Genomic DNA, 21307 nt, shown 5'->3' with positions numbered 1-21307 from the left:
TTTGTAGGATTCAACAACCACCACAACTTGAATTTGTATCATGGGAGGTGGGAGGGAGTGGCTTAGAGGTGTCTGCCTATGCTTAAAGCCAACTGTGGAAGTTTTGTTTTCCCTTTTTTGTATAATAAAGTGAAAAACAAAGGTTTGACTGCTGTCTGGTCACTGGAATCAATGAAGGTTCACAGGGGTGACCCAACAGGTTTGATCTATAAAAATGCTTGAAGCCAATTTGCCTTTTCTTCCTAGAACTATCTTCCTCTTCCCTAAAGATTCCATAGGCAACCTACCTTCACATTGTTCTGTGCTACTGTTCTTGCCCTTTTCTCAATTCCATTTGTTCACCTTGGGTTGTGAGACCACTAAAGACTCTGAGAAGTTAGAGAACAAATGCATTTTCACCCAAAGTACATGGTCTTGGGGAATTGGAGGTGATGAGCTATTAGGGTCAAGGGTTCGCCCTGGGCGTGCAAGCCTTCCTAGTGTAGGGCTTATCGTGGGGAGTTGAGGGAGCACGCTCTCACTTTGAGCCTTCAGCTCCACCCCGGGTTAAAGGTTAAGGGTTGAGGATGACTTTCCTAAGACCATCTAGGCCTCTGATGGGAAGTGGGCTGGGCTGGGCTGGGACGACTCGCTCTCTGAGATTAAGGGAAGACACCCTTTCCTGCGCAGGCCTTGGCTGGGTTCCTGGAACCTCAAAGGGCTGCAGACCCAGGTCCTGTCTGAGAACTCTCTCCCAGCCCTTGCCCCTATCCTATAGTGGCCAAACTTCTAAAAAGCTTGTTGTGCCTCTTGGCCTCCCACTTACCACCATCCTTTGAGGCTCCTTGCTAAGGTCACCAACATGTTCATTACATCTGGTGAACACTTGTCTGTCTTTTGCCTTCTTGGTCTACTCTGTTGGTGTCAGCTCTTCCTCATTTTATCCCAGGTGTTCATGTCTCTCCCTTCAACCTCCCATTATCACCCATATGCAACCATTCCGAAAGGTGGTGCCGACAGAGACTGCTCTTCCAAGCTACAGACCTGTGTAGACACCCTTGCATCCCCTGGGATATCTTGCAGACATCTCATACCTCAAGACCTGAAATGATTACCAAACGCTTAGTCATTCAACCTAGAAGGCAGAGTATTGGCCTTGACTCCTCTCTCCCTTTCACCTCGAGGTTCGATCACCTAGACCTCTCCATTCCACTTCCTAAAGCTGTCTCAAATCTGTCAACCCCTCCCACAGGGTAGCTCCCACAGCTGCCACTCCCATCCTATTTAAGGCCACCATCATTGCTCAACTTCTGCAAAGACCTCCTAAAGCTGGTCTTCCTACTTCCACTCTCGCCCCCTACAGCCCATTCTTCACATGGCAGCCAAAGTTATCTCAGAAATAAATCTGATTATTTCTGTACTGAAAATTTACCATGTCTTACCATGGCCCTACAAGGCTTGGCCCCTGCATTCCTTCTCTTATCTTCTCTCACCCTGCTCTTCCTAACCACTTACAACGATCCAACCAAGTGATCTCTTCTGTTCCTCAAACATGCCTACCTGCAGGGTCTTGGCACCTGTTCTCTCTGCCCAGAATGGCTATTCCTCCAACTCTACACATACCTGATTTTTGTTTCATTCTTTAGGCCTCAACTCACATGTCCTCTCACAGAGAAGCCTTTCTCAACCACCTGCTCTAGAGAGGCCTCCTCCATCTTCTTGTTTATGTATTTGTTCATTATCTATCTCCCCAAGTAGAAGACACCTTATCTGCTTGTTCATTACAGTAATCTCAGCACCTGAAACTGCCTGATATACATTTGACACTCAAGAAAGATTTGTTGAGTGGGTGAATAAGTCTGGCCCACAAGGCCCTTGGGGATCTGCTGCCCCTGTTAGCCCTGCCCTGACTCTAGCCACACTGACCGTTCACGTCTCGAACATAACATGCTGTCTCCCAGGGCCTATACACATGGTGTTCTCTCTGCCTAGTTAATTCAGGGCTCCACTTAAAAGACTACTTCCTTCCCTGAACTCCTGAGAAAAAGGGTCTCCACACTATACGTTTCTTCAGCAGCCTGAATGCCTTCACACTCAGGCCTTATTTCCTTCACATCAGGCCTTCCTAGGCTGTAAGCTGCGCTAGGACAAGGTTTGTGTGTCTCTCTTGCTTGTTGCTGTAACCCCAGGGCCTCACCCAGAGTCAGGACCAGCTCAGGCCTTAGTGTTTATGAACTGGTGCTAACTGTGGAGACTGGGCACGTGCCCAAAGAGGTCACCACCACAGAGCAGCCCAGGCCAAGCACAGAATGAATAGTACAGTCTAGTTGTAAAGAAGTTTGGTATGAGGATGGCCATGGGTGGGGATATGAGGAAGGATTTAGGTAAACAGGGAGAAGCCAGGAGGATTTTCTGGCCATGGCACAAATTCCTTAGGGCAGAATGTACTGGGCATATTTAGGTAAGAAACAGATCAGCATCACTGGAGTAAAGAATTCCTGAAAAGGAGGCGGGAGGTAAGAGAAAACAAAGGTTGAGGCTATGTTGTTGAAGTTCCTGAAGACCTAGCATACTTCTCTGTGCCAGATCTAAGTTCAACCACCTTTCGGGTCTCCATCAGCTGATCCCGCAGTAACCTCAACATATCCCAGACTGAAGTCACCCTGTGTCCTCCCATGTCCTCCCTTGAGTTCCCCATCCTAGTTAAAGGTGTTTTCAAGACCTCCCTCTCCTTTCCTCCACACATCTCAATCAATAACAAAAACCTACTGCTTTTGGCCAGGCCCAGTGGTTTATGCCTGTAATCCCAGCATTTGGGAGGCTGAGGCAGGCGGATCTCCTAAGGTCAGAAGTTCGAGACCAGCCTGGCCAACATGGTGAAACCCTGTCTGTACTAAAAACACAAAACAAAAATTAGCCGAGCGTGGTGCCGTGCGCCGGTAATCCCAGCTATTCAGGAGGCTGAGGCATGAGAATTGCTTGAACCTGGGAGGCAGAAGTTGCCGTGAGCTGAGATCGCACCTGAGTGACAGAGCAAAATGCTGTCTAAAAAAACAAAACAAAACAAAACAAAAAATCTACTGCTTCTAAATTATTCTCCAGACCACACTCCAGCATGATCCACTAAAAATATAAGTCTGGTGAATGATTCCCCTTGAGGACTCCTCACGGCTTACAGGCTAAAGCCCACAAACTTTTCAACACCTACTTTGCTTTGTCCTGTATGATCCAGCCTGCTCACCTCCTGCTGCTCTGCCACCCACTCTTCTGTTCCAGCTTGATCCATGCTTCTGAAGCTTCCAGTTGGGGATGTCCAATGCCTTCTTGGCCTACCTTCACCTGGTTCATCTCCCTCTGTAAGAAGTTTTTCTTTGTCTTCTTTTTTGTTTTGAGACGGAGTCTCGCTCTGTTGCCCAGGCTGGAGTGCAGTGGCGCAATCTCAGCTCACCGCAACCTCCGCCTCCCGGGTTCAAGCGATTCTCCTGCCTAAGCCTCCCAAGTAGCTGGGATTACAGGAGCCCGCCACCACGTCCAGCTAATTTTTGCATTTTTGCAGGCTGGTCTCGAACTCCTGGCCTCCCAAAGTGCTGGGATTACAGGCCTGGGCCACCGCACCCTGCCCAAGAAGCCTTTCTTGACCAACTCTTTTACATCATTTGATGTCTCCTTTTGGCTACCTCTGTTCTTTCTCTGTTGTTTTCGTCACACGATTTTGCAATTATTATCCTGTCTGTCTATCCACAAGACAGTGAACTTCTTGAAGAAGCACAACTGTCTTATATCATCTTTTATCCCAGCACCTGGAGCACCGTAAGAATAACAGCTAAGATTTACCAAGCACTTACACAGAGCTAAGAGTTTCACATGCACTGACTTGTTAATCACTACAGCAACGCAAGGAGACAGGACTATCATTATGCCCACTGACAACAGAGGAAACTGAGGCACAGGAAACTCATTTGCTAGGCCCAACGATTTAAATTCAAATCAGACGCCTGATCTGAACTACTCTGGAATATCGCCTCAATAAATGTTTGCTGTTTCTCGGGAGAAATCGGTGAGAAAAAAATAGGTATTTGCTGAAAACTAAAAACCAAAGATGGCTCCAAGTATGTGATTTCAGACTATCCTCCTTTTTAATCTTATCTCTTGAGGGGAGAGGACTGTCACACAACCGTTCCAGGACACCACACGCAGAGTAACCGAGATGAAAGCGCCAATGCAGCCATCCACGGCGGCTGGGAAAAGGCCTGCCCCTTCCTAAGGTAAAGAGGAACTGAGAGCGTGAGCATAGGGACACGCTGCACCCAGGGGAACAGCACTGGGTCGGGGGAAGGATCTGGCCAGTGCCAAGCAGGCTGTCTGAGGGGTTGGGGGTCCAGCGTGGGTTCCGGAAGCAGGAAAGGCGAGCAGGTGTGGGATCTAAATTAGGACGAGGGGCGGGGAGGGCGCTCTGCGCAGAAGGGCGCAGTTCGGCCTCCGACCTCAGCAGCGGACCCTCATCTCGGCCGCTTGTTGGTTCGCAGGCCTGGAGTGGGCTGAGACCCGCCCAGAAACCGGGAAAACTGAGGCGCGGGCGAGCCCCTTCGGCTCCACGGGCTTTCCGCCCCGAGGTCCTAACTGCGCCCCACTTCAAGTCTGGCCTCTTCACAGAAGTGGCTGCACGCCTCGGGGTAAAGGGGGGAGAGGGGGGTGGGGGGGGGAAAGAGAGCGGGGAGCCCCGAGGGAAGGGCGGGGGAGCCTGGGCCGGAAGGCGTCCCAGGCTCGGCTGGCAGCCGGCGCTCTCTTTCGACGCCACCCGCTGCCCCCGCCCCCGAGCCGGCCGGGACGGCACAACGTCTCCGCCCCCAGCGCACCGCGCACCTCACCTTGAACGCCGCCCCACCCACCCCCATCTTATTGGGCCTCCCGGGCCGAGGCCTCCCGGCGATTGGTCGGGGAGGTCCGCGAAGGCCCCGCCCATCTCTCCGCCCCCGTTCCCGTCCGCCGGTACTTTGGACGGCGGCGTGGCGCCCCTCCTCCCCTCCCGGTCCCCGCCCCCTGGAGCAAATGCTGCCGAGCTGCGGCCGCGGGGCAGATGCACGCGCTCGGGCCCTTCTAGCAGGCGCGAGCAGTCGCTGGGCGCGCGAAAGCGAAAGAAGGAAGAGGAAGGGAGGGGGAGGGCGGGGTGTTGGGGAGGGGCGGGAGGAGGAAGAGGAGGAGGTTGGAGCGCGCTCGCGCTTGGCCTCGCGCCCGCGCAGAGGGAGGGAGAGAGGGGTGCGCGCGCGCACGCTCGCGTTCTCGCTCGCTCCATCCATCCATCCTCCCGTCGCGGCACACGCGCGCGCGCGCTCCGGGCTCGCGCCGCACCCCCCGCCCGGGAGAGGCGGGCTGGAGTGGGGGGCGGGGGGAGGGGCGCGCGGACGGCGCGCGGACTGCGCGCGGGCGGGGTGAGGTGAGGAGGAGGAGGCGGCGACGGGACAAGAAGGGAGGGGAAGAGGCCATGGCCGCCCGGTGAGGCGGCGAGGCGGGGGGGCGGCCCGACCCCCCGGCCCCGGGCCCTGGGCCCCGGGGAGAGGCGAGGACGGACCGACGGACATGGGGCTCCGGAGCAGCCGCCGCCGCCGCCGCCGCCGGAGGACGCGGCCCTGAGAGGCCGCCGGGCCCCGGCGCGGCCCCCCGGGCGGGGTGAGTACGGGACGGAGACGGGGACGGGGGAGGGGCCTGTGGGGGGCGGGGGGCGGGGCCCAAGGCGGGGCTTGGGCCCCCTCCCCCCAGGTCTGGGTCAGCGCCCCTTCCCCTCCCCCCGGGCCGACGCGGAAACGCCCGGCTTCCCCCAGCTTCCCGGCCGGGCCGGGGCCCCCGGCTCTCCCCCGTCTGGGTCCCCCTTGGGCGGGGCAGGGCCGGCCGGGGAGGGGGCGCGGGGCCTTTGTTAGGGAGCCAGGCCCCAGCCCCCGGGACAATAGAGACACCCTCCCGGACTCCTCTCCCCGGCCGGCCGGGGCTGCTGGCGGGCGGGGAAGGAGAGGGGCTGGGACGCGTCCCACTCTCTGGGGGTCGGTCTGTCCCGGCCCGGCGCCGGCCCCGGCGGCTCGGCTCTCCTCCCCCCAGTCGGTATGATGCAGCAGCAGTGCCGCAGGGACGGGGGAAGAGCCGAGGCCCGGCCTCCTACCCTTCCCAGTGCCCCCGGCTCATTCGTCAGTCCCCACCCCACTCTAGGCCGGCAGCTCCTGAAACTCGTACCCACCGTTCCGAGGGGCCCTGGGTTGTGGGTGCTGTGTCTGAATCCTTGGGTGGGGGTTCCTGGACTTTGGGGCTCTTGGAGAGACTTCCGGGCTGGTCCTGAGGGAGGGCTGGTGGTTATCTAAAGGAAGAACAGGTAAGGGGAGTGCCCGCTCCTGGCGTGCCACCCCACCGGGCTCTCCCCCCCACCCCCCGCCGTTCCTGCTCATGGTGGCTAGAAATGTCCTTTAGCTCTAGGCTCCTGTGGGCTCTGCTCCCCTCGTGGAGTGGCAGGCTGATTTCAAGGGAAGACAGAGTGGGGTGAAGGTTGTAGGGTCCTAGGGCCATTTCTACTTCTGGTAGCAGTACCCCCCCAAGTGGACATCCTGGCTGAAAGCAGAGGTGACTCTGAGGAGAGTCTTTAGGGAAGGCGGGGGGTGTATTTAGGAGTCTGTGCAGTTCTTTGCCACACCCTGTGGGTTTGCTTTGAGGCCTTGGAGTTCCTTCTCCTCCCCCTGCTGCATTGCACCATGGGTATCAAAGAGGGGTTTGAGTTTTGGGGACCTAGGGTGAGCTGCTGCCTCCTATAGACCCAGACTCTGATTGGCAGTGGAGTCCAGCGCCTGAGCTCAGGCCTGGGAAAGACTAGGCCCCCTTTAGGTTTCAGGCCTTGAAGGACCATCCAGACTTAGTGACCCTGGGCCTTGGGGAGGGAGAGACCCTGATGCCAGGACTGAGCTCTGGGCAGCGAGGTGGGGAGGGAAGGTGGCCGCATTCAGAGGTGCCTTGGACTCACAACAACACCCCCACCCCCGTGTGTGCAGCCGTGTTGCCGCCCGCTGTGCTATGAGCAGTCAGAGCGCCGTCTCCACAAGAGTTTACAAATGAAAATGGAGGAAATGTCTTTGTCTGGCCTGGATAACAGCAAACTAGAGGTGAGGGCTCCCCCACGTGTGCCTCCAGTTCTTTCTCTTGATGTCTCTACGTCGCTGTATCTGGCATCCACACCAAGAGGAATTTGGGTAGTCAGCCTTGTTCCTTAAAGGGAATAGCCAGCTGAAAAGGCCAAGAATCCAGGAAGAAGAAAGAACACGAAGTCAAGATGGGGAAAATGGCAAAGCATGATTTTTGGCTGGGGCCAGTTGGCAGCAGATTTGGTTGGTGAGAGTCCAGGGGGCTGTGACTCTTGTGACCGTAGATGTTCTCCCCTGGGGCCCAGGCCATCGCTCAGGAGATATACGCGGACCTGGTCGAGGATTCTTGTTTGGGATTCTGCTTTGAGGTACACCGGGCTGTCAAGTGTGGCTACTTCTTCTTGGACGACACGGACCCTGATAGCATGAAGGATTTTGGTGAGCTTCAGGGTGAAGGAGCAGCAGTCCAGCCCTTCCCTGGGACTGCCTGGAGTTTCCTTTTCTGGAAACTGTGCTAGATGTAGCACCTGGAGCTTCTGTGAGCTGGGGGAGGGATTGAAGAGGCCATGGGACCCCAGGTGGGAACAAGAGGAGAGGGTCCTGCCCACCCTAATCGCCAGCCTCTCCTGTCCCCAGAGATCGTGGACCAGCCGGGGTTGGACATCTTTGGACAGGTTTTCAACCAGTGGAAGAGCAAGGAGTGTGTTTGCCCCAATTGCAGTCGCAGCATTGCCGCCTCCCGCTTTGCTCCCCATCTGGAGAAGTGCCTGGGAATGGGTCGGAACAGCAGCCGAATCGCCAACCGCCGGTGAGGGAACCAGAGCTGCCCGTTCTCTGCAGCCTGTGCCATGGTGTAGTCCCCCGGGCGCATTGGGAGGGTACAGAGGGTGGGTTTTACTTGGCCCCAGATGCTCCACCTGCCTCTGAAGTTGGGGGAAGAGTGGGGTGACCGCCTTGACCCCTTTCTTTTCCCTCCCCTTGGCCCCTTTCTCTTCCCTCCCCTTGGCAGGATTGCCAATAGCAACAATATGAATAAGTCTGAGAGTGACCAAGAGGATAATGATGACATCAATGACAACGATTGGTCCTATGGCTCGGAGAAGAAAGGTGCTTGGGGATCTGGGGAAACCTGGGGGGCATTGGGATAAGGTGGGAAGCAGGAATTGGGTATACAGTGGTCACAAGTTGTTGCCTTAAATGATGAAGAGAGAGTGTAGTTGTGCGATTTTCTTTTTCTTTCTTTTTTTTTTTTTTTTTGAGACGGAATCCTGCTCTGTGGCCCAGGCTGGGGTGCAGTGGTGCGATCTCGGCTCACTGCAACCTCCATCTCGTCTCCCAGGTTCAAGCGATTCTCCTGTGTCAGCCTCCTGAGTAGCTGGGATTACAGTCATGTGCTACCAAGCCCAGCTAATTTTTGTATTTTTAGTAGAGATGGGGTGTCACCATATTGGCCAGGATGGTCTCGATCTCCTGACCTCGTGATCCGCCCGCCCGAGCCTCCCAAAGTGCTGGGATTACAGGCGTGAGCCACTGTGCCCAGCCTGTTGTATGGTTTTCTTGAGATGCTTTTAGATTGAGAACTTAACGGAAACCCTGCTCTTTATGCTTTTGTTTCCCACAGCCAAGAAGAGAAAGTCAGACAAGGTGAGAGCTGGGGCAGGCATTGGGGAAATAATGGGTAAAGGACAGATACCCTCCCCTTTGGGCAGGGAGTCCTCGAGTGTCATGACTCAAGGCTGAGGTCATTGGGGGCTTGAGGGTGTCTGTGGTGGGTCGGGGGGTGGGGTGTGGGTGGGGATGGGGGGTGGGGGAGGGCACATGGGTAGACAGGCCTCCTACTGGGGAGGAAGAGTAGGAATTTGAGGATGCTGCTTTGTCAAATCTTTTTTCCTTCCCTGGGTTCTCGGCTCCCCCTTATCGTTACCCTTTCCCCAAAGCTATGGTATCTCCCATTCCAGAACCCCAATTCCCCTCGAAGATCCAAGTCTTTAAAACACAAAAATGGTAAGTGGAGCCAGAGAAATGGGAATGCTTCTAGCTGTGTCTTCTGGGACTCATTGCTGGGGGGTGGAGGTGGGGCCCGGGGATAGGGGAATTGAGGGAGGGCCTGTGATCCTTCTGTCACCCCCACTTCCTCTCTGGTTATTTTCAGGGTTCTCTGTCTGTACCTCTGCATCAAACACCCTTCCCCTTCTTTTTTCTTCTTCAGGGGAACTTAGCAATTCGGATCCTTTTAAGGTGAGTATGGGCCATCCCTCACACGCTCGCTCTCATTGTCCTGGTTGTGAGGTGGTGGGGATTCGGACAAGTAGGGATCAGAATGCTGACAGCCAGAGGCACTGATGAGCTATTTCGATCTTACATATTTATGTTCTTTCTGAGTCCCACCCCTTATCCGTTGGCAGACGGGATCAGAGAAATCACTTGGAAAACGGCAGGGTCGTTCTAAAGCCTCTCACTTAGAAAGGGACCAGAGGGACTGATTCTCGCTTCCACCCCTGCCCTTCTCTTTTCTCTGCCCCATCTCTAACCTGTACCTCTGGTTCTCCTGCAGTATAACAATTCAACTGGGATCAGCTATGAGACCCTGGGGCCGGAGGAGCTTCGCAGCCTGCTAACCACGGTGAGGGGGGACCGGCAAGGGAGAAGGCCCTTGGGAGTGGACTGGAGCCATAGGCAGTGGTCAAGGCCTGGGAGGAAGCTGGTGACCTAGCAGTCAGGGCCGTATCGTTCTCTCTCTCTGGAATTAGGTTTCCTGGCCCATAGTGTCCTGGGACCGTCTGCTCTGGACACCTTTGGGCCATCTCTGCTTGTGCTATCTAGCATTTATACAGAAGGAAACATCTAGCATCTAGAGTAGGTTCCCTCCATCCCTCCTTTCAGCTTATATTCCTCTTCCAGCAATGTGGGGTGATTTCTGAACACACCAAGAAGATGTGCACAAGGTGAGCACAGAACCTAGAAAGGGGGCCAGGTGCTTCCTGCGCACTCACCATGGGCATGGGTCGGGAGTACCCCTGGACTTGAGCAATGGGGCTCCTGCCCTTCCCCTTCCCTCCTGTAATGATTAGGCCTTTGGCCACAATCTGGGGACGAATCTGCATTCACCCCTTCCCTGTCTGTGCCCGTGGCTCCTGCCTTGCCGAGGGGAGGGGCTTTACCTGAGTTCCTCAGATCCCTCCCTGCCTTACCTCACCACCAGGTCCCTGCGCTGCCCACAGCACACAGATGAGCAGAGGCGAACCGTACGGATTTATTTTCTCGGGCCCTCGGCGTAAGTGGCCCTACAGGAAGGGTGGGGGGTTGTGACCAGTTAGGGTGATGATCACTATCTCTAAAGCCCTTCTTTGGCTCATCCCCTTTTCAGCGTCCTTCCAGAGGTCGAGAGCTCCCTGGATAATGACAGCTTTGACATGACTGACAGCCAGGCCCTGATCAGCCGGCTTCAGTGGGACGGCTCCTCTGACCTCTCACCCTCTGATTCGGGCTCCTCCAAGACGAGTGAAAATCAGGGATGGGGTCTAGGTACGTGATGCAGTTGGGCCCTAGGGGCTCTGTGCCCAAAGCCATGGGGGTGCCACCTCTCCTGCCACAACCCTACTCTCATCCCTTGTGTCTCTTTCTCTGCAGGTACCAACAGCTCTGAGTCACGGAAAACCAAGAAAAAGAAATCCCATCTGAGCCTGGTAGGGACTGCCTCCGGCCTAGGTTCCAACAAGAAGAAGAAGCCAAAGCCACCGGCACCCCCGACGCCCAGCATCTATGATGACATCAACTGACTTGGGTGCAAGGGATAGCCTTTGGCTGAGCAGACCCCTCTCTCCTGACCCCCACCCAGGTGGCATAGCCTGGCAAATGGACGGCTGCTGGGGGTTGGGGCTTGGGTAGCTTGGTGGGCCAGGCAGGCAGAGGATCCGATTATGCGCCCCTGGGGGGTGTCAAAGTCCTCTGCAATGGAGCACGACTCCTCGGCGTGCAGGACTCAGACCTGGACATATTATGCCTTGGACATAAGTTTGGTGGGGAGGCAGTTTTCCTATTTATTCTGTGAGTTACTGGATGTCCAGCTAGGCCAGGGGCCTGACCTGGGCACTGTGCCAGGGCACTGCCTGCCCCCCACCCCAGGAACTGGACTAAGCCCTGCTGAGGGGCAATGTGGCGACCCGGGAGGCTGTGGGTTGGAAGCTGAGCCTGGAGGGGGCCTGCCTCGGCCGCCCTCAGCAATGTGAATGGGTCCGGTGCTTGGAGCTGAGGGGCAAGGCTGGGCATGTCCTGTCTGTGTGCAGAATCCTAACAAATGCCCCCAGTCCCAGGGGTAGGCAGGCACAGAGTGCTGTCTGCTGAGGTGGGCGTCCAGAACTGCCGCCACCTTCCCTGCCCCTCACAGGGGCAGCCCTTTCCCCTCAGTCCCCATGGGCCTCCTTGGCAGCAGGAGCTGTCCTTTTGTTGGGTGCCAGGAAAGGGCCTCCAGCCTCTACAGCTTCAAGGAATGGGAAAGGGAGGGTAGGAAGAGGGAGAAGTGTCCGAATTCCTCCCCCTGCCTCTCCTCCCTGACCCAGGGCTGGTGAGGAGTGGGGCCCCAAGGTGAGAGGGAACGGTGCTGCTTTATTTGAAATGTTTTCTTACCTCATTCCCTGCCCCAGGAAGGGACCCAGCCTCACCCTCCTGGGGTGGCCCCGTGTTCCTCCTGCCCACCCTGCCCCACTGCCCTACCGGGGCAGCCCAGGTTCCCAGCTGCTGCTTCCACCCCCTTCACCTTGACCGGCTTCAGTTCCTCTCAGCGCTCCTGCCTCCAAAGCCTGCCCTGTTTCCCTTCCTTAGCGCTTTTAAGTTATTTATTCTGTACTTGTGGTTTGGGGCTCTGAGGAAAATCCTAATCTTGTGCCTCTCCCCCTTTGCTAGGAGTTGGGTGGGAAGAGAGGGTGGCCTCTGTGCCCCGGGTTGTCAGTGGAGGGGAAGGGGTGTCATTGCCCCTCTGTGGGACTGTCATGCCAGTGTGCCCACCTGCCTGGTCTACATCCTAAAGAGATGTACCATCCCCCCTCCATGCGGGCACCACCACTCCCAGGAGCCAAGCTGGAGGACCGCGACCTGGGCTGGGAGCAGAGCTGACTGACACGGGTGGAGGTGATCCTGAGCCAAGTTCTCTGGCACTTGCTGGACATGTCCCCTACCCTCTTCCCAAGAGGAGCCATCCCACATTTGGGTAGTTAGTACCCAGGACTGGTTGGACTGATCGGGTTAGGGACCCTAGAGGGTTACCGGGAACAACAGAGATGGGGCTGCAATGCCCTGTCTGGAACTCCGCTCTCCCCCTGGGGTGGTTCTGAATGTGGCTCATGCCTGGTTGCAAATTGGTTTTTAACCCACAAATTGTGATTATTTTTTAAAAAGCCAAACAGATTTTGGCAGGAGTTAGAATAAATCCCGGGGCCTGGGTTTCTCTATTCTTGGCCCTCCGAGAGGAGGCCGGAGGGAGAGGAGGATCTCAGCAGGCCTCTAGCTGCTTCCAGATGCAGTCTGGGGAAGGGGCTGAAGGTGAAGGGAGGAAGGCTGTGGGCCACTCTCCCTTCTGAGAGGCAGCTGCAGTTCAGGCCCTAATACACTCTTTGCCCTGTGGCCTCTCCCTTTTTCCCCCTTCTGGTTGGAGGAGGGAGAAGTGGGAAGTAGTTTGGGAACTGGTTTGTCCACATAAACTTCCCCATTGTTCCTTGGCCCGCCCTCAGGGCAGAGCCCCCTGCCCAGGCTGGGTAAGAGATGGGCTTGGTCCAGCAGGGACCCTGAGGGAACAAACCCTTTTCCTTCTGGGGAGAGAGTGCCCCCCCCTACCATGTAGTTGAACAGGGGCTAGGAGCTCCCCACTCCCTTCCCTCTAACAGCAGGCTGTGTGGGTTTCAATTCCCATCCTTCCCACCCCGGCTAGGTGTCGTCCACCCTGTATCCTGTGTCTGAGTGTGTGTGGGGGGGTTCTGTACTAATTTCCATGGCCGGTGGCTTTTCCTTCCATGCATCACTCCCCCCCGCATGCCCAGGGGCCACCCGCCTGGCATTACCGCATGCTGGGGTCATTGGGGGAGGGGGGTGGGGCTCACGCTGTCCTGTGGTCTTGAGATTTTTATTTTTGCATATGTAATCCATTCTGTACAGGTAGCTAACTTTGTAAACGCTGTGTATTCCCTCTGCCCCCATGGCTGCTGGTGTAAATAAACTGCATCTCCCGTTGGTAGCCCTGGCCTACCTATCGTCATTACCATGTTGCTGGGGGCAGCACAAAGCCATTCTCCGTCACAGGAAGAGGTTCCGGGACCACAAAATGGAACTTTATTCAGTCACAGACACTGACCCTCCAATAGCCCCAGAAGCAAGAACCTAGGGCCCAGAGATCCATACCCAGTCCTTGGAGGACGCTGGCCAAGGGCCAGTGCTGTCTCTTGCTTACAGCCTGAGGCCTACGGGAGCAGCAGCTGTGGCCTGGCCGCTCCCAATGCTGGGGGCTTGGCTTGGTGCCCCATCCCCTTCCTGACTGCGCTCTATGAAGGACTTTTAAAAAAATAAAATAAAATGCAAGCAAAGTGCTTTGAAAGAAGGGAGGACACCCTATTCCTGCTAAGGGGTAGTGGGAGAAGGTGAAGGCGGCTAGGTGCCCGTAAGAGAAGGCTGGCACAATCTTCATTCCCGCTGGTGTGATTACAGTCTCAGAAGATGAGTATTTGGCTGAGAAATGGAAGGATACTCCAGGCTCCCTACAGAGTTGTGCTGGGGCCATGCTGAGCTGCCCTGGCAGGCAGCCTTGGGTGCTGGGGGCAGACATGCAGGACACTGGGAAGAGCCAGAACCACAGGTGGGAGGGAATCTCAGAGCCCAGGCTCCCCACTGAGCTTGGCCAGCAGCTTTGAACTCCTTCAGAGAACCCTAAAAGTGAAGGAAGATGACATCCTCATTTCTACCTGAGTTGTGCTTGCACGGGAGGGACATCTGTACTCCTGTGGATGAGAAGGGGAGGCCTCGTACCTGCCTCCTGTGTCCTATGGAGATTTCCATCACATCCTTTCCACCCCTCCCTCCCAGGCCCTTGGGCCCAGCTCTGGCCAGGAAAAGGGGGGAGGCCATAAAGGAGGAAGACCATGCCTTTCATTTTCTTCCTATGTCCTTATCGTCCATACATCCCAAATACTAGGAAGCTGAAGAAGACAGTGACTCCCACCAGGGAGACAGTGGCAGGTGCTGTGAAGAATTGGCGGTAATTGATTCGGAAGTACCAGACCACACCCAACAGCACCACAAAGACAGGCACCATGAGGCTGCCCACATTGACACCAAGGCTGGGTGGCTCAGTGGCCGAGGGGGCCAAGGAGGCTGAGGAGCCTGGAACAGCTGACCCTGGGGGTGAGCGGTGGCAGTGAATCACACAGTTGTCGGTAATGTTCAGAGAACGCAGTGTGCGGGCTGGGTCCTGTAGCAGGCGGCCCTGGTAGATCAGTTTCATCTGGCTTTCTTGTCCAGGGAAGTATTTGCTGTAAGGATGAAAGACACAGAAGGAAAGATAGAGGGTGAGGAATGAGAAGGCAAACAGGCCTGGACCAACAAAGCAAGGGAGTGGGGAAAAACTGGAGGGTGGATTTTTTTTCCCTCATCTTTATCCTTTTTTTTTTTTTTTTTTTTGAGACGGAGTCTCACTCTGTTGCCAGGCTGGAGTGCAGTGGCGCGATCTCGGCTCACTGCAACCTCTGCCTCCTGGGGTCAAGCAATTCTCCTGCCTCAGCCTCCCGAGTAGCTGGGACTACAGGAGTGCGCCACCACGCCCAGCTAATTTTTGTATTTTTTTTTTTTTTTTTAGTAGAGACAGGGTTTCACTATGTTGGCCAGGATGGTCTTAATCTCTTGACCTTGTGATCTGCCCGCCTCGGCCTCCCAAAGTGCTGGGATTACAGGCGTGAGCCACCGTGACAGGCCCCCCTCATCTTTATCCTTAACTAATGAGGGGTGTATTTGTTTGTTTTGTTTTTTTAGCTGGAGTCTCACTCTGTCGCCCAGGCTAGAGTGCAGTGGCGCAATCTCGGCTCACTGCAACCTCCGCCTCCTGGGTTCAAGCAATTCTCCTGCCTCAGCCTCCTGAGTAGCTGGGATTGCAGGCGTGCGCCACCCCGCCCAGCTAATTTTTGTATGTTTAGTAGAGATGGGGTTTCACCATGTTGGTCAGGCTGGTCTCGAACTCCTAACCTCGTGATGCACCCGCCTCGGCCTCCCAAAGTGCCAGGAATCACTGCACCCGGCCTGAAGAGTGTATTTCTAAGAAAGTATCTACCTGCCCTTGGTAGGGGCTGGATCTTACACTTTGCTGCAGCTCTTATGTCTGCACCAGCCTCCTTAGAGGCAACCAAGGGCTGGGGGATGGCACAAGCAGCTTCCCACTTCCCAGGCCACTCACCTCTTCAGGGCACCCACGGTATCCTCTGGCCTAGCCACAACCAGCTCCTCGGTATCATTGAGGAATTTGAGCCGCACAGTGATGAGGCCAGGGCTGGGAGGGAGGCAGGTGCTATCCTCAGATCTCAGGGGGGCCTCTGGACTGCTGCTGCCTGCACCTGCTTGTCTTTTGGGCAGGCCTTGGATGTCAAGGAGATGCTCAAGGCTGGGCTCAATACCACCCCCAGCTCCAGCTTCCCCTGTGGAGTCTCCCCCACCTTCACCAGCCTCTTCAGCCTTCTCATCATTACCCTCTGATGGATGGGGGAGTTCAGTTGGCTCAGGGTTGCCTTGACCTGCCACCACGTGGTCCACATGCCCCAGGTGGAGGACGGATGTGTCGCCTGCTGACACAATAGCGCCCAGGAGCTGGTTGCTACCGCTGTCTGCTACGTAGGTAGAGAGCCAAGCTAGGACCAAGGCTAGAATCAGCACCACCACACCTGCCACCACCATCACCTCATTACCCACACCCTCAATGAGGGTGACATCCGAGAACTCCATGGCCTGGCTGCTGGCAGGGTCCACGCTGCAGGAACAAAGGGGGACAGCATCAGCAGAGCCTGAGGGGTTGCAACCAGGTCTCTAGTTTGTTTAGGTTCTAACTGACCCAGCCCTGAAAAAAAAAAAGGAGTTCAGTGTTGTGTAGAATGGGGCACAAACCTTCCTAATTCTGGCACCGCAACCTAAAGCTAAAGACCTACCCTACCCTTTGCCTCTATTGTGAAACTCTTGCTTTCACGTTCTGTGACCTTCCTCTCTCACACTCCAACTTCCCAATGAGTGTGGATCAGCAGGAAAAGCCCACAGCCTTGCTGCTGCTCCTGCTACTGTTGTTTTTTTGGTGAATAAGGAAAAACCTTTGCTGAGGCCTGAGTTTCTCTAGGATTTCTATCGCTTGGTCAAGCAAATATGCCTCCTAAGCAGCCTCCAAAGTGGCTTCAGAGAGACCCAAAAGCCTGGAATATTTTACTGCGGGGCCCCCTTGGAGGCACTGTTTAGCCATCCCTGCCAGATTGTCTCATTTGAGCCTATTTCATTCCTGGTCACAGACCCAGGCTGCCGGATGTCAAGAGCCAAAGAAAACTGACCTACCATCAAAAGCAGAGTCAGACAAGCCTCAAACGATAACTCTGTAGGGGCCGCGAGCAGACACTATGCAGCAGACATTATGTGCCGCCTCTGAAACTTCTAGCAAGCCCTGGGGAGCAACGTGGGACAGACACCAGAAGCACCACCTTCCTGGGTCACCATGGGCCCACTCCTGCAATGACCACTCCCCAAGTGGAAGTGATTTGAAAAATATTCCATAACAGCTCTCACAATCCATATCTCAGTCTCTCTTCTTTCACTGTGAAGGTTCTACTGCTGCAGTTTCTTAGAAAGGCAGGAAGGGTCCCTGCTTGCTCCTTGGAGTACCTACTATTTCCCTTGGAGAATCTGCTGCTTTCACAGCTGTCCCTGGGCAAATCCAGTCTGGTGATTATCATTATGACTATTCTCACAGCACCTATAAAACTTCATTATACTTATCTACCTGTCCATCTTTCTATTAGACTCCTGGTAGACAAGGATCATATGTATTTCCCTTGGTACTGAAGTGTCCAATATAATGCCCCAGTAGTTGCTCAAAGAATTATCTATGGATCACATCAACATCCTTATTTAATATACCGGCCCTGGAGTTAGAAAAACAACTAATTATAACCCCAGTCTTGCGTCTTACTAGCTATAACACCTCAGACAACTTTCTCAGAGCCTCAGCTTTCTCATCAGTAAAATGGGGTTAAAAACAGTACCTACCTCATGAGGTTGTTTTGAAGATGACGTGAAATCATCGAAGCAAAATACCTGGCACAGTGCCTGGCACACTGCAAATTGCAATTGCTTAATAATGATAGCAATTATTTATCACACCCACAACTAACCCCTGATGGTAAGAAGGTTAATGTCATTAACCATGATTTACAGAAAAAGAAACTGCGGCGAAGAAAGACGAAAACGATTGGCACAGACACAGGGAACTCTCGTGGGGAGGGGCCCGGGAGGACCCCAGGTGTCCGGCCTCAGAGGTCTTTGCTCTGTCCCTCAGCCTGTGATCTACCCTGTCCGTACCGTGACCGCACGGTGAGGAGGGGTCCCGCACCCTTTTTCTGAGGCGAAGGTTCCGCGTTTGGATGGTCCTATTCCCGCGGCGTTGGACTGGGGTCCATGGGCCCACCCGAACCGAAGGGCTGCCTGGCCCCAGCCTCCGTGATAAGCCCAGCTGTCCCGGCCAGTGAGGAGTAGGGTCGGCTAAGGGGGTCACAAACCGTCCACACCCCTCAAACTTCGGGGCGGGGCTGGGGAACTGGGGGCGGGGCTTGAGGACGCGGGGAGTCCTGGGAAATTAAAGGGGGATTGGACCGGCACTGTGCCTGGATGGGGAAGTCCTCACCTGAAAAGGCCAGAGTAAATGTTTTGACCTCGCCAGGACGGCCCCTGGACTCGTCTTTCCGTAGGGGTCGGGAAAAGGGCTGGCAATCTGCGATACTGTTCAGGGTCCGGTCTCTTCCGGATTCTCCCGGAAGCTGTTATACCAGGGACAGGAAGTCCCGCCTCCGCGCCGAGCACCGATGACGCAAAGCTACGTAGACGGGCTGACGTAAAAGGTATTCTTTAAATAAAAGGGACAGGTTTCTCAGCGGAAGGAGGGGCGGAGTCATCGTTGGCGGGACTGCGGCCCTCCCAGAGCGGGGCCACGCCTGGTGGGCGGGGCCTTAGGCAATCCAGGATGAGAGGCGGGGCCGGGGGGAGGAGTTAGCGGGGAGGTACTTGGGAAAGGGGCGTGGCTTCGCGACTGTGTAAGGATACCCGGGCTGGCGCCGCTGGGCAGAGCCGGTGCGACGTTTCCCTTTCCAACCTTGTTCTTCCGGCCTTGCTGTCTGCCTCCTGGGCTGATTGGATTCGTTACTGCTTTGCAACGCGCACCTAACTCCAGGTTAGCGGGGATTAGTAAGAACTCAGCTCTGCCAATCGGGAAGACAGATAAGGAGACGAGTTAGTCAGCATCCAGTGCTTGAAGAGTGCGGTCCCAGGTAGGGTGGGACCCGGAGAAAGAAGGCGGGAAAGCATTTCAAAGAAGGCACAGATTCAGCACAGGCTTAGGACACAAAAAAGGGGAAAAGTCCAGCTTTAAGAACTTATCAAGATTTTTGCAATTAAAATTTTTTCTTTTTTTTTTTTTTGAGATGGAGTTCCGCTCTTGTTGCCCAGGCTGGAGTGCAATGGCGCGATCTCCGTTCACTGCAACCTCCGTCCCCCGGGTTCAAGCGATTCTCCTTCCTCAGCCTTCCAAGTAGCTGGGATTACAGGCATGCGCCACCACACCCCGCTAATTTTGTATTTTAGTAGAGACAGGGTTTCTCCATGTTGGTCAGGCTGGTCTCGAACTCCCGACCTCAGGTGATCCGCCCCCGTCTCGGCCTCCCAAAGTGCTGGCATTACAGGCGTGAGCCACCGCGCTCGGCCGCAATTAAAATTTTTTCTAAAAACTTACTGTGGCCGGGCGGGGTGGCTTACTCTTGTAATCCCACCGCTTTGGGAGACAGAGGTGGGAGGATCGCTTGAGCCCAGGAGTTCTAGGCTGCAGTGAGCTATGATCTGAGCCACTGCATTCCACCCGACAGCGAGGCCTTGTCTCCAAAAAAAAAAAAAAAAGCGCTGGAGTTTGGGGTTTTGGAGAACTACTGATTAAAGGATAAATAATGCAGACAGGGGCAAACATAGGCAAAAAGCTCGGTGGCTTGCACCAACTGAACACTGGCAGAAGTAGCACTTAGATCAAGAAATAGATAATTAGGCCTGGCGCGGTGGCTCACGCCTGTAATCCCAGCACTTTAGGAGGCCAAGGCAGGTGGATCACAAGGTCAGGAGTTCAAGACCAGCCTGGGTAACACGGTGAAATCCCGTCTCTACTAAAAATACAAAAATTAGCCAGGCGTGGTGGCGCATGCCTGTAATCCTAGCTACTCAGAAGGCTGAGGCAGGAGAATGGCTTGAACCTGGGAGGCGGAGGTTGCAGTGAGCTGAGATGGAGCCACTGCACTCCAGCTGGGGTGACAGAGCGAGACTCCATTGTGGGGAAAAGCAAGAGAGATCAGATTGTTATTATGTCTGTGTAGAAAGAAGTAGACATAAGAGACTCCATTTTGTTCTGTACTAAGAAAAATTCTTCTGCCTTGAGATGCTGTTAATCTGTGACCTTACCCCCAACCCCGTGCTCTCTGAAACATGTGCTGTGTCAAACTCAGGGTTAAATGGATTAAGGGTTGTGCAAGATGTGCTTTGTTAAACAAATGCTTGAAGGCAGCATGCTCCTTAAGAGTCATCGCCACTCCCTAATCTCAAGTACCCAGGGACAAAAACTGCGGAAGGCCAGAGGGACCTCTGCCTAGGAAAGCCAGGTATTGTCCAAGGTTTCTCCCCATGTGATAGTCTGAAATATGGCCTCGTGGGAAGGGAAAGACCTGACCGTCCCCCAGCCCGACACCCATAAAGGGTCTGCTGAGGAGGATTAGTATAAGAGGAAGGCATGCCTCTTGCAGTTGAGACAAGAGGAAGGCATCTGTCTCCTGCCCGTCCCTGGGCAATGGAATGTCTCGGTATAAAACCTGATTGTACGTTCCATCTACTGAGATAGGGAAAAAACCGCCTTAGGGCTGGAGGTGAGACATGCGGGCAGCAATACTGCTTAACAAAGCATTGAGATGTTTATGTCTATGCATATCTAAAGCACAGCACTTGATTCTTTACCTTGTCTATGATGCAAAGACCTTTGTTCACGTGTTTGTCTGCTGACCCTCTCCCCACTATTGTCTTGTGACCATGACACATCCCCCTCTCTGAGAAACACCGACAAATAATCAATAAATACTAAGGGAACTCAGAAGCCAGGGGGATCCTCCATATGCTGAACGCCGGTCCCCTGGGTCCCCTTATTTCTTTCTCTATACTTTGTCTCTGTGTCTTTTTCTTTTCCAAGTCTCTCGTTCCACCTAACGAGAAACACCCACAGGTTTGGAGGGGCGACCCACCCCTTCACTCCATCTCAGAAAAAAAAAAAAAAAAAGAAAGAAAGAAAGAAATAATTACCCCAGAATCTCCCCCTTCATGTCTTCTTCTAGCCATTAACCTCCAAAGAGTAGTCACTGTTCTGACGTCTGTCACCATACATTAGTTTTTCCTGTTTTTGTACTTGCTATAAATGGAATCCAACTGTGTATTCTCTTCAGTGTCTAGCTTCTTTTTTGTAAGTCCTTTCATTGTGGTAAAATAAACATAGCTAGGCACGGTGGCATGCATCTGTAGTCCCAGCTACTCTGAAGGCTGACTCAGCAGTGTCACTTGAGCCCAGGAGTTAAAGGCCAGCCTGGGCAACACAGGGAGACTTCTATCTCTAAAGATAAATATATACATATACGTAACATAAAATTTACCATTTTAACTATTTTTAAGTTTGCAATTCAGTGGCATTAAGTACATTCACAAAGCCGGGCACAGTGGCTCATACTTGTAATCCCAGCACTTTGGGAGGCTGAGGCAGGAGGATCCCTTGAGCCAGGAGTTCAAGACCAGCCTGGGCAATATGGTGAGACCCCTGTCTCTAAAAAAAAATTAATTAGCTGGGCATGGTGGCGTGTGCCTGTAGTGACAGCTACTCAGGAGGCTGAAGTGGGATGATTGGCCCTAGGAGGTTAAGGCTGCAG

At 54.5% G+C, this 21307-nt stretch overlaps 2 protein-coding genes across 31 annotated transcripts; one reads left to right on the top strand and one right to left on the bottom strand.

The window, feature by feature from the left end:
• The first annotated feature begins 5506 nt into the window (after positions 1-5506).
• On the top strand, positions 5507-13320 carry ATXN7L3 (ataxin 7 like 3). 20 transcript variants are annotated; one of them, XM_054456233.2, is made up of 13 exons: positions 5507-5646; positions 7005-7115; positions 7400-7532; positions 7731-7902; positions 8104-8201; positions 8716-8738; positions 9053-9098; positions 9304-9332; positions 9649-9717; positions 9996-10039; positions 10297-10368; positions 10462-10619; positions 10725-13320. In XM_054456233.2, the coding sequence occupies exons 2-13, from the start codon at positions 7065-7067 to the stop codon at positions 10871-10873; spliced, it is 1044 nt and encodes a 347-aa protein (XP_054312208.1). In that variant the 5' UTR covers positions 5507-5646; positions 7005-7064; the 3' UTR covers positions 10874-13320. The 20 variants fall into 20 exon arrangements, with proteins under 20 accessions (XP_054312208.1, XP_054312202.1, XP_054312204.1 ...); XM_054456227.2 differs by having other exon boundaries at positions 9247-9332; XM_054456229.2 differs by having other exon boundaries at positions 9032-9098.
• A 72-nt stretch (positions 13321-13392) lies between these two features.
• On the bottom strand, positions 13393-20992 carry TMUB2 (transmembrane and ubiquitin like domain containing 2). Of its 11 annotated transcripts, XM_054456214.1 has the most exons (5): positions 20694-20992; positions 18414-18568; positions 17998-18199; positions 15523-16089; positions 13393-14608 (listed from the first exon to the last, which is right to left on the bottom strand). In XM_054456214.1, the coding sequence occupies exons 1-5, from the start codon at positions 20711-20713 to the stop codon at positions 14245-14247; spliced, it is 1308 nt and encodes a 435-aa protein (XP_054312189.1). In that variant the 5' UTR covers positions 20714-20992; the 3' UTR covers positions 13393-14244. The 11 variants fall into 11 exon arrangements, with proteins under 11 accessions (XP_054312189.1, XP_054312190.1, XP_063512801.1 ...); XM_054456215.2 differs by lacking the exon at positions 20694-20992 and adding an exon at positions 17364-17431 and having other exon boundaries at positions 17676-19531; XM_063656731.1 differs by lacking the exon at positions 20694-20992 and adding an exon at positions 17364-17431 and having other exon boundaries at positions 15812-16089; positions 17676-19531.
• Positions 20993-21307: the final 315 nt, after the last annotated feature.

Source organism: Pongo pygmaeus, chromosome 19 (genome assembly GCF_028885625.2).
Source record: "Pongo pygmaeus isolate AG05252 chromosome 19, NHGRI_mPonPyg2-v2.0_pri, whole genome shotgun sequence".
Taxonomy (NCBI): domain Eukaryota; kingdom Metazoa; phylum Chordata; class Mammalia; order Primates; family Hominidae; genus Pongo; species Pongo pygmaeus.
This window is presented reverse-complemented; position numbering and strand designations above follow the sequence as displayed.

Excerpts from the sequence above, each read along its gene's own strand:
- ATXN7L3 (XM_063656732.1), top strand. The coding sequence starts at position 7,065 with ATGAAAATGGAGGAAATGTCTTTGTCTGGCCTGGATAACAGCAAACTA. Across the intron at positions 8,202-8,715 it reads CTATGGCTCGGAGAAGAAAG|CCAAGAAGAGAAAGTCAGAC; the intron begins GTGCTTGGGGAT and ends TGTTTCCCACAG. Across the intron at positions 9,333-9,648 it reads GCAATTCGGATCCTTTTAAG|TATAACAATTCAACTGGGAT; the intron begins GTGAGTATGGGC and ends GTTCTCCTGCAG.
- TMUB2 (XM_054456214.1), bottom strand. The coding sequence starts at position 20,713 with ATGAAGGGGGAGATTCTGGG. Across the intron at positions 18,200-18,413 it reads GCCCAGCGGCGCCAGCCCGG|CCCGTCTACGTAGCTTTGCG; the intron begins GTATCCTTACAC and ends CTTTTACGTCAG. Across the intron at positions 16,090-17,997 it reads ATTTACTCTGGCCTTTTCAG|CGTGGACCCTGCCAGCAGCC; the intron begins GTGAGGACTTCC and ends TTGTTCCTGCAG.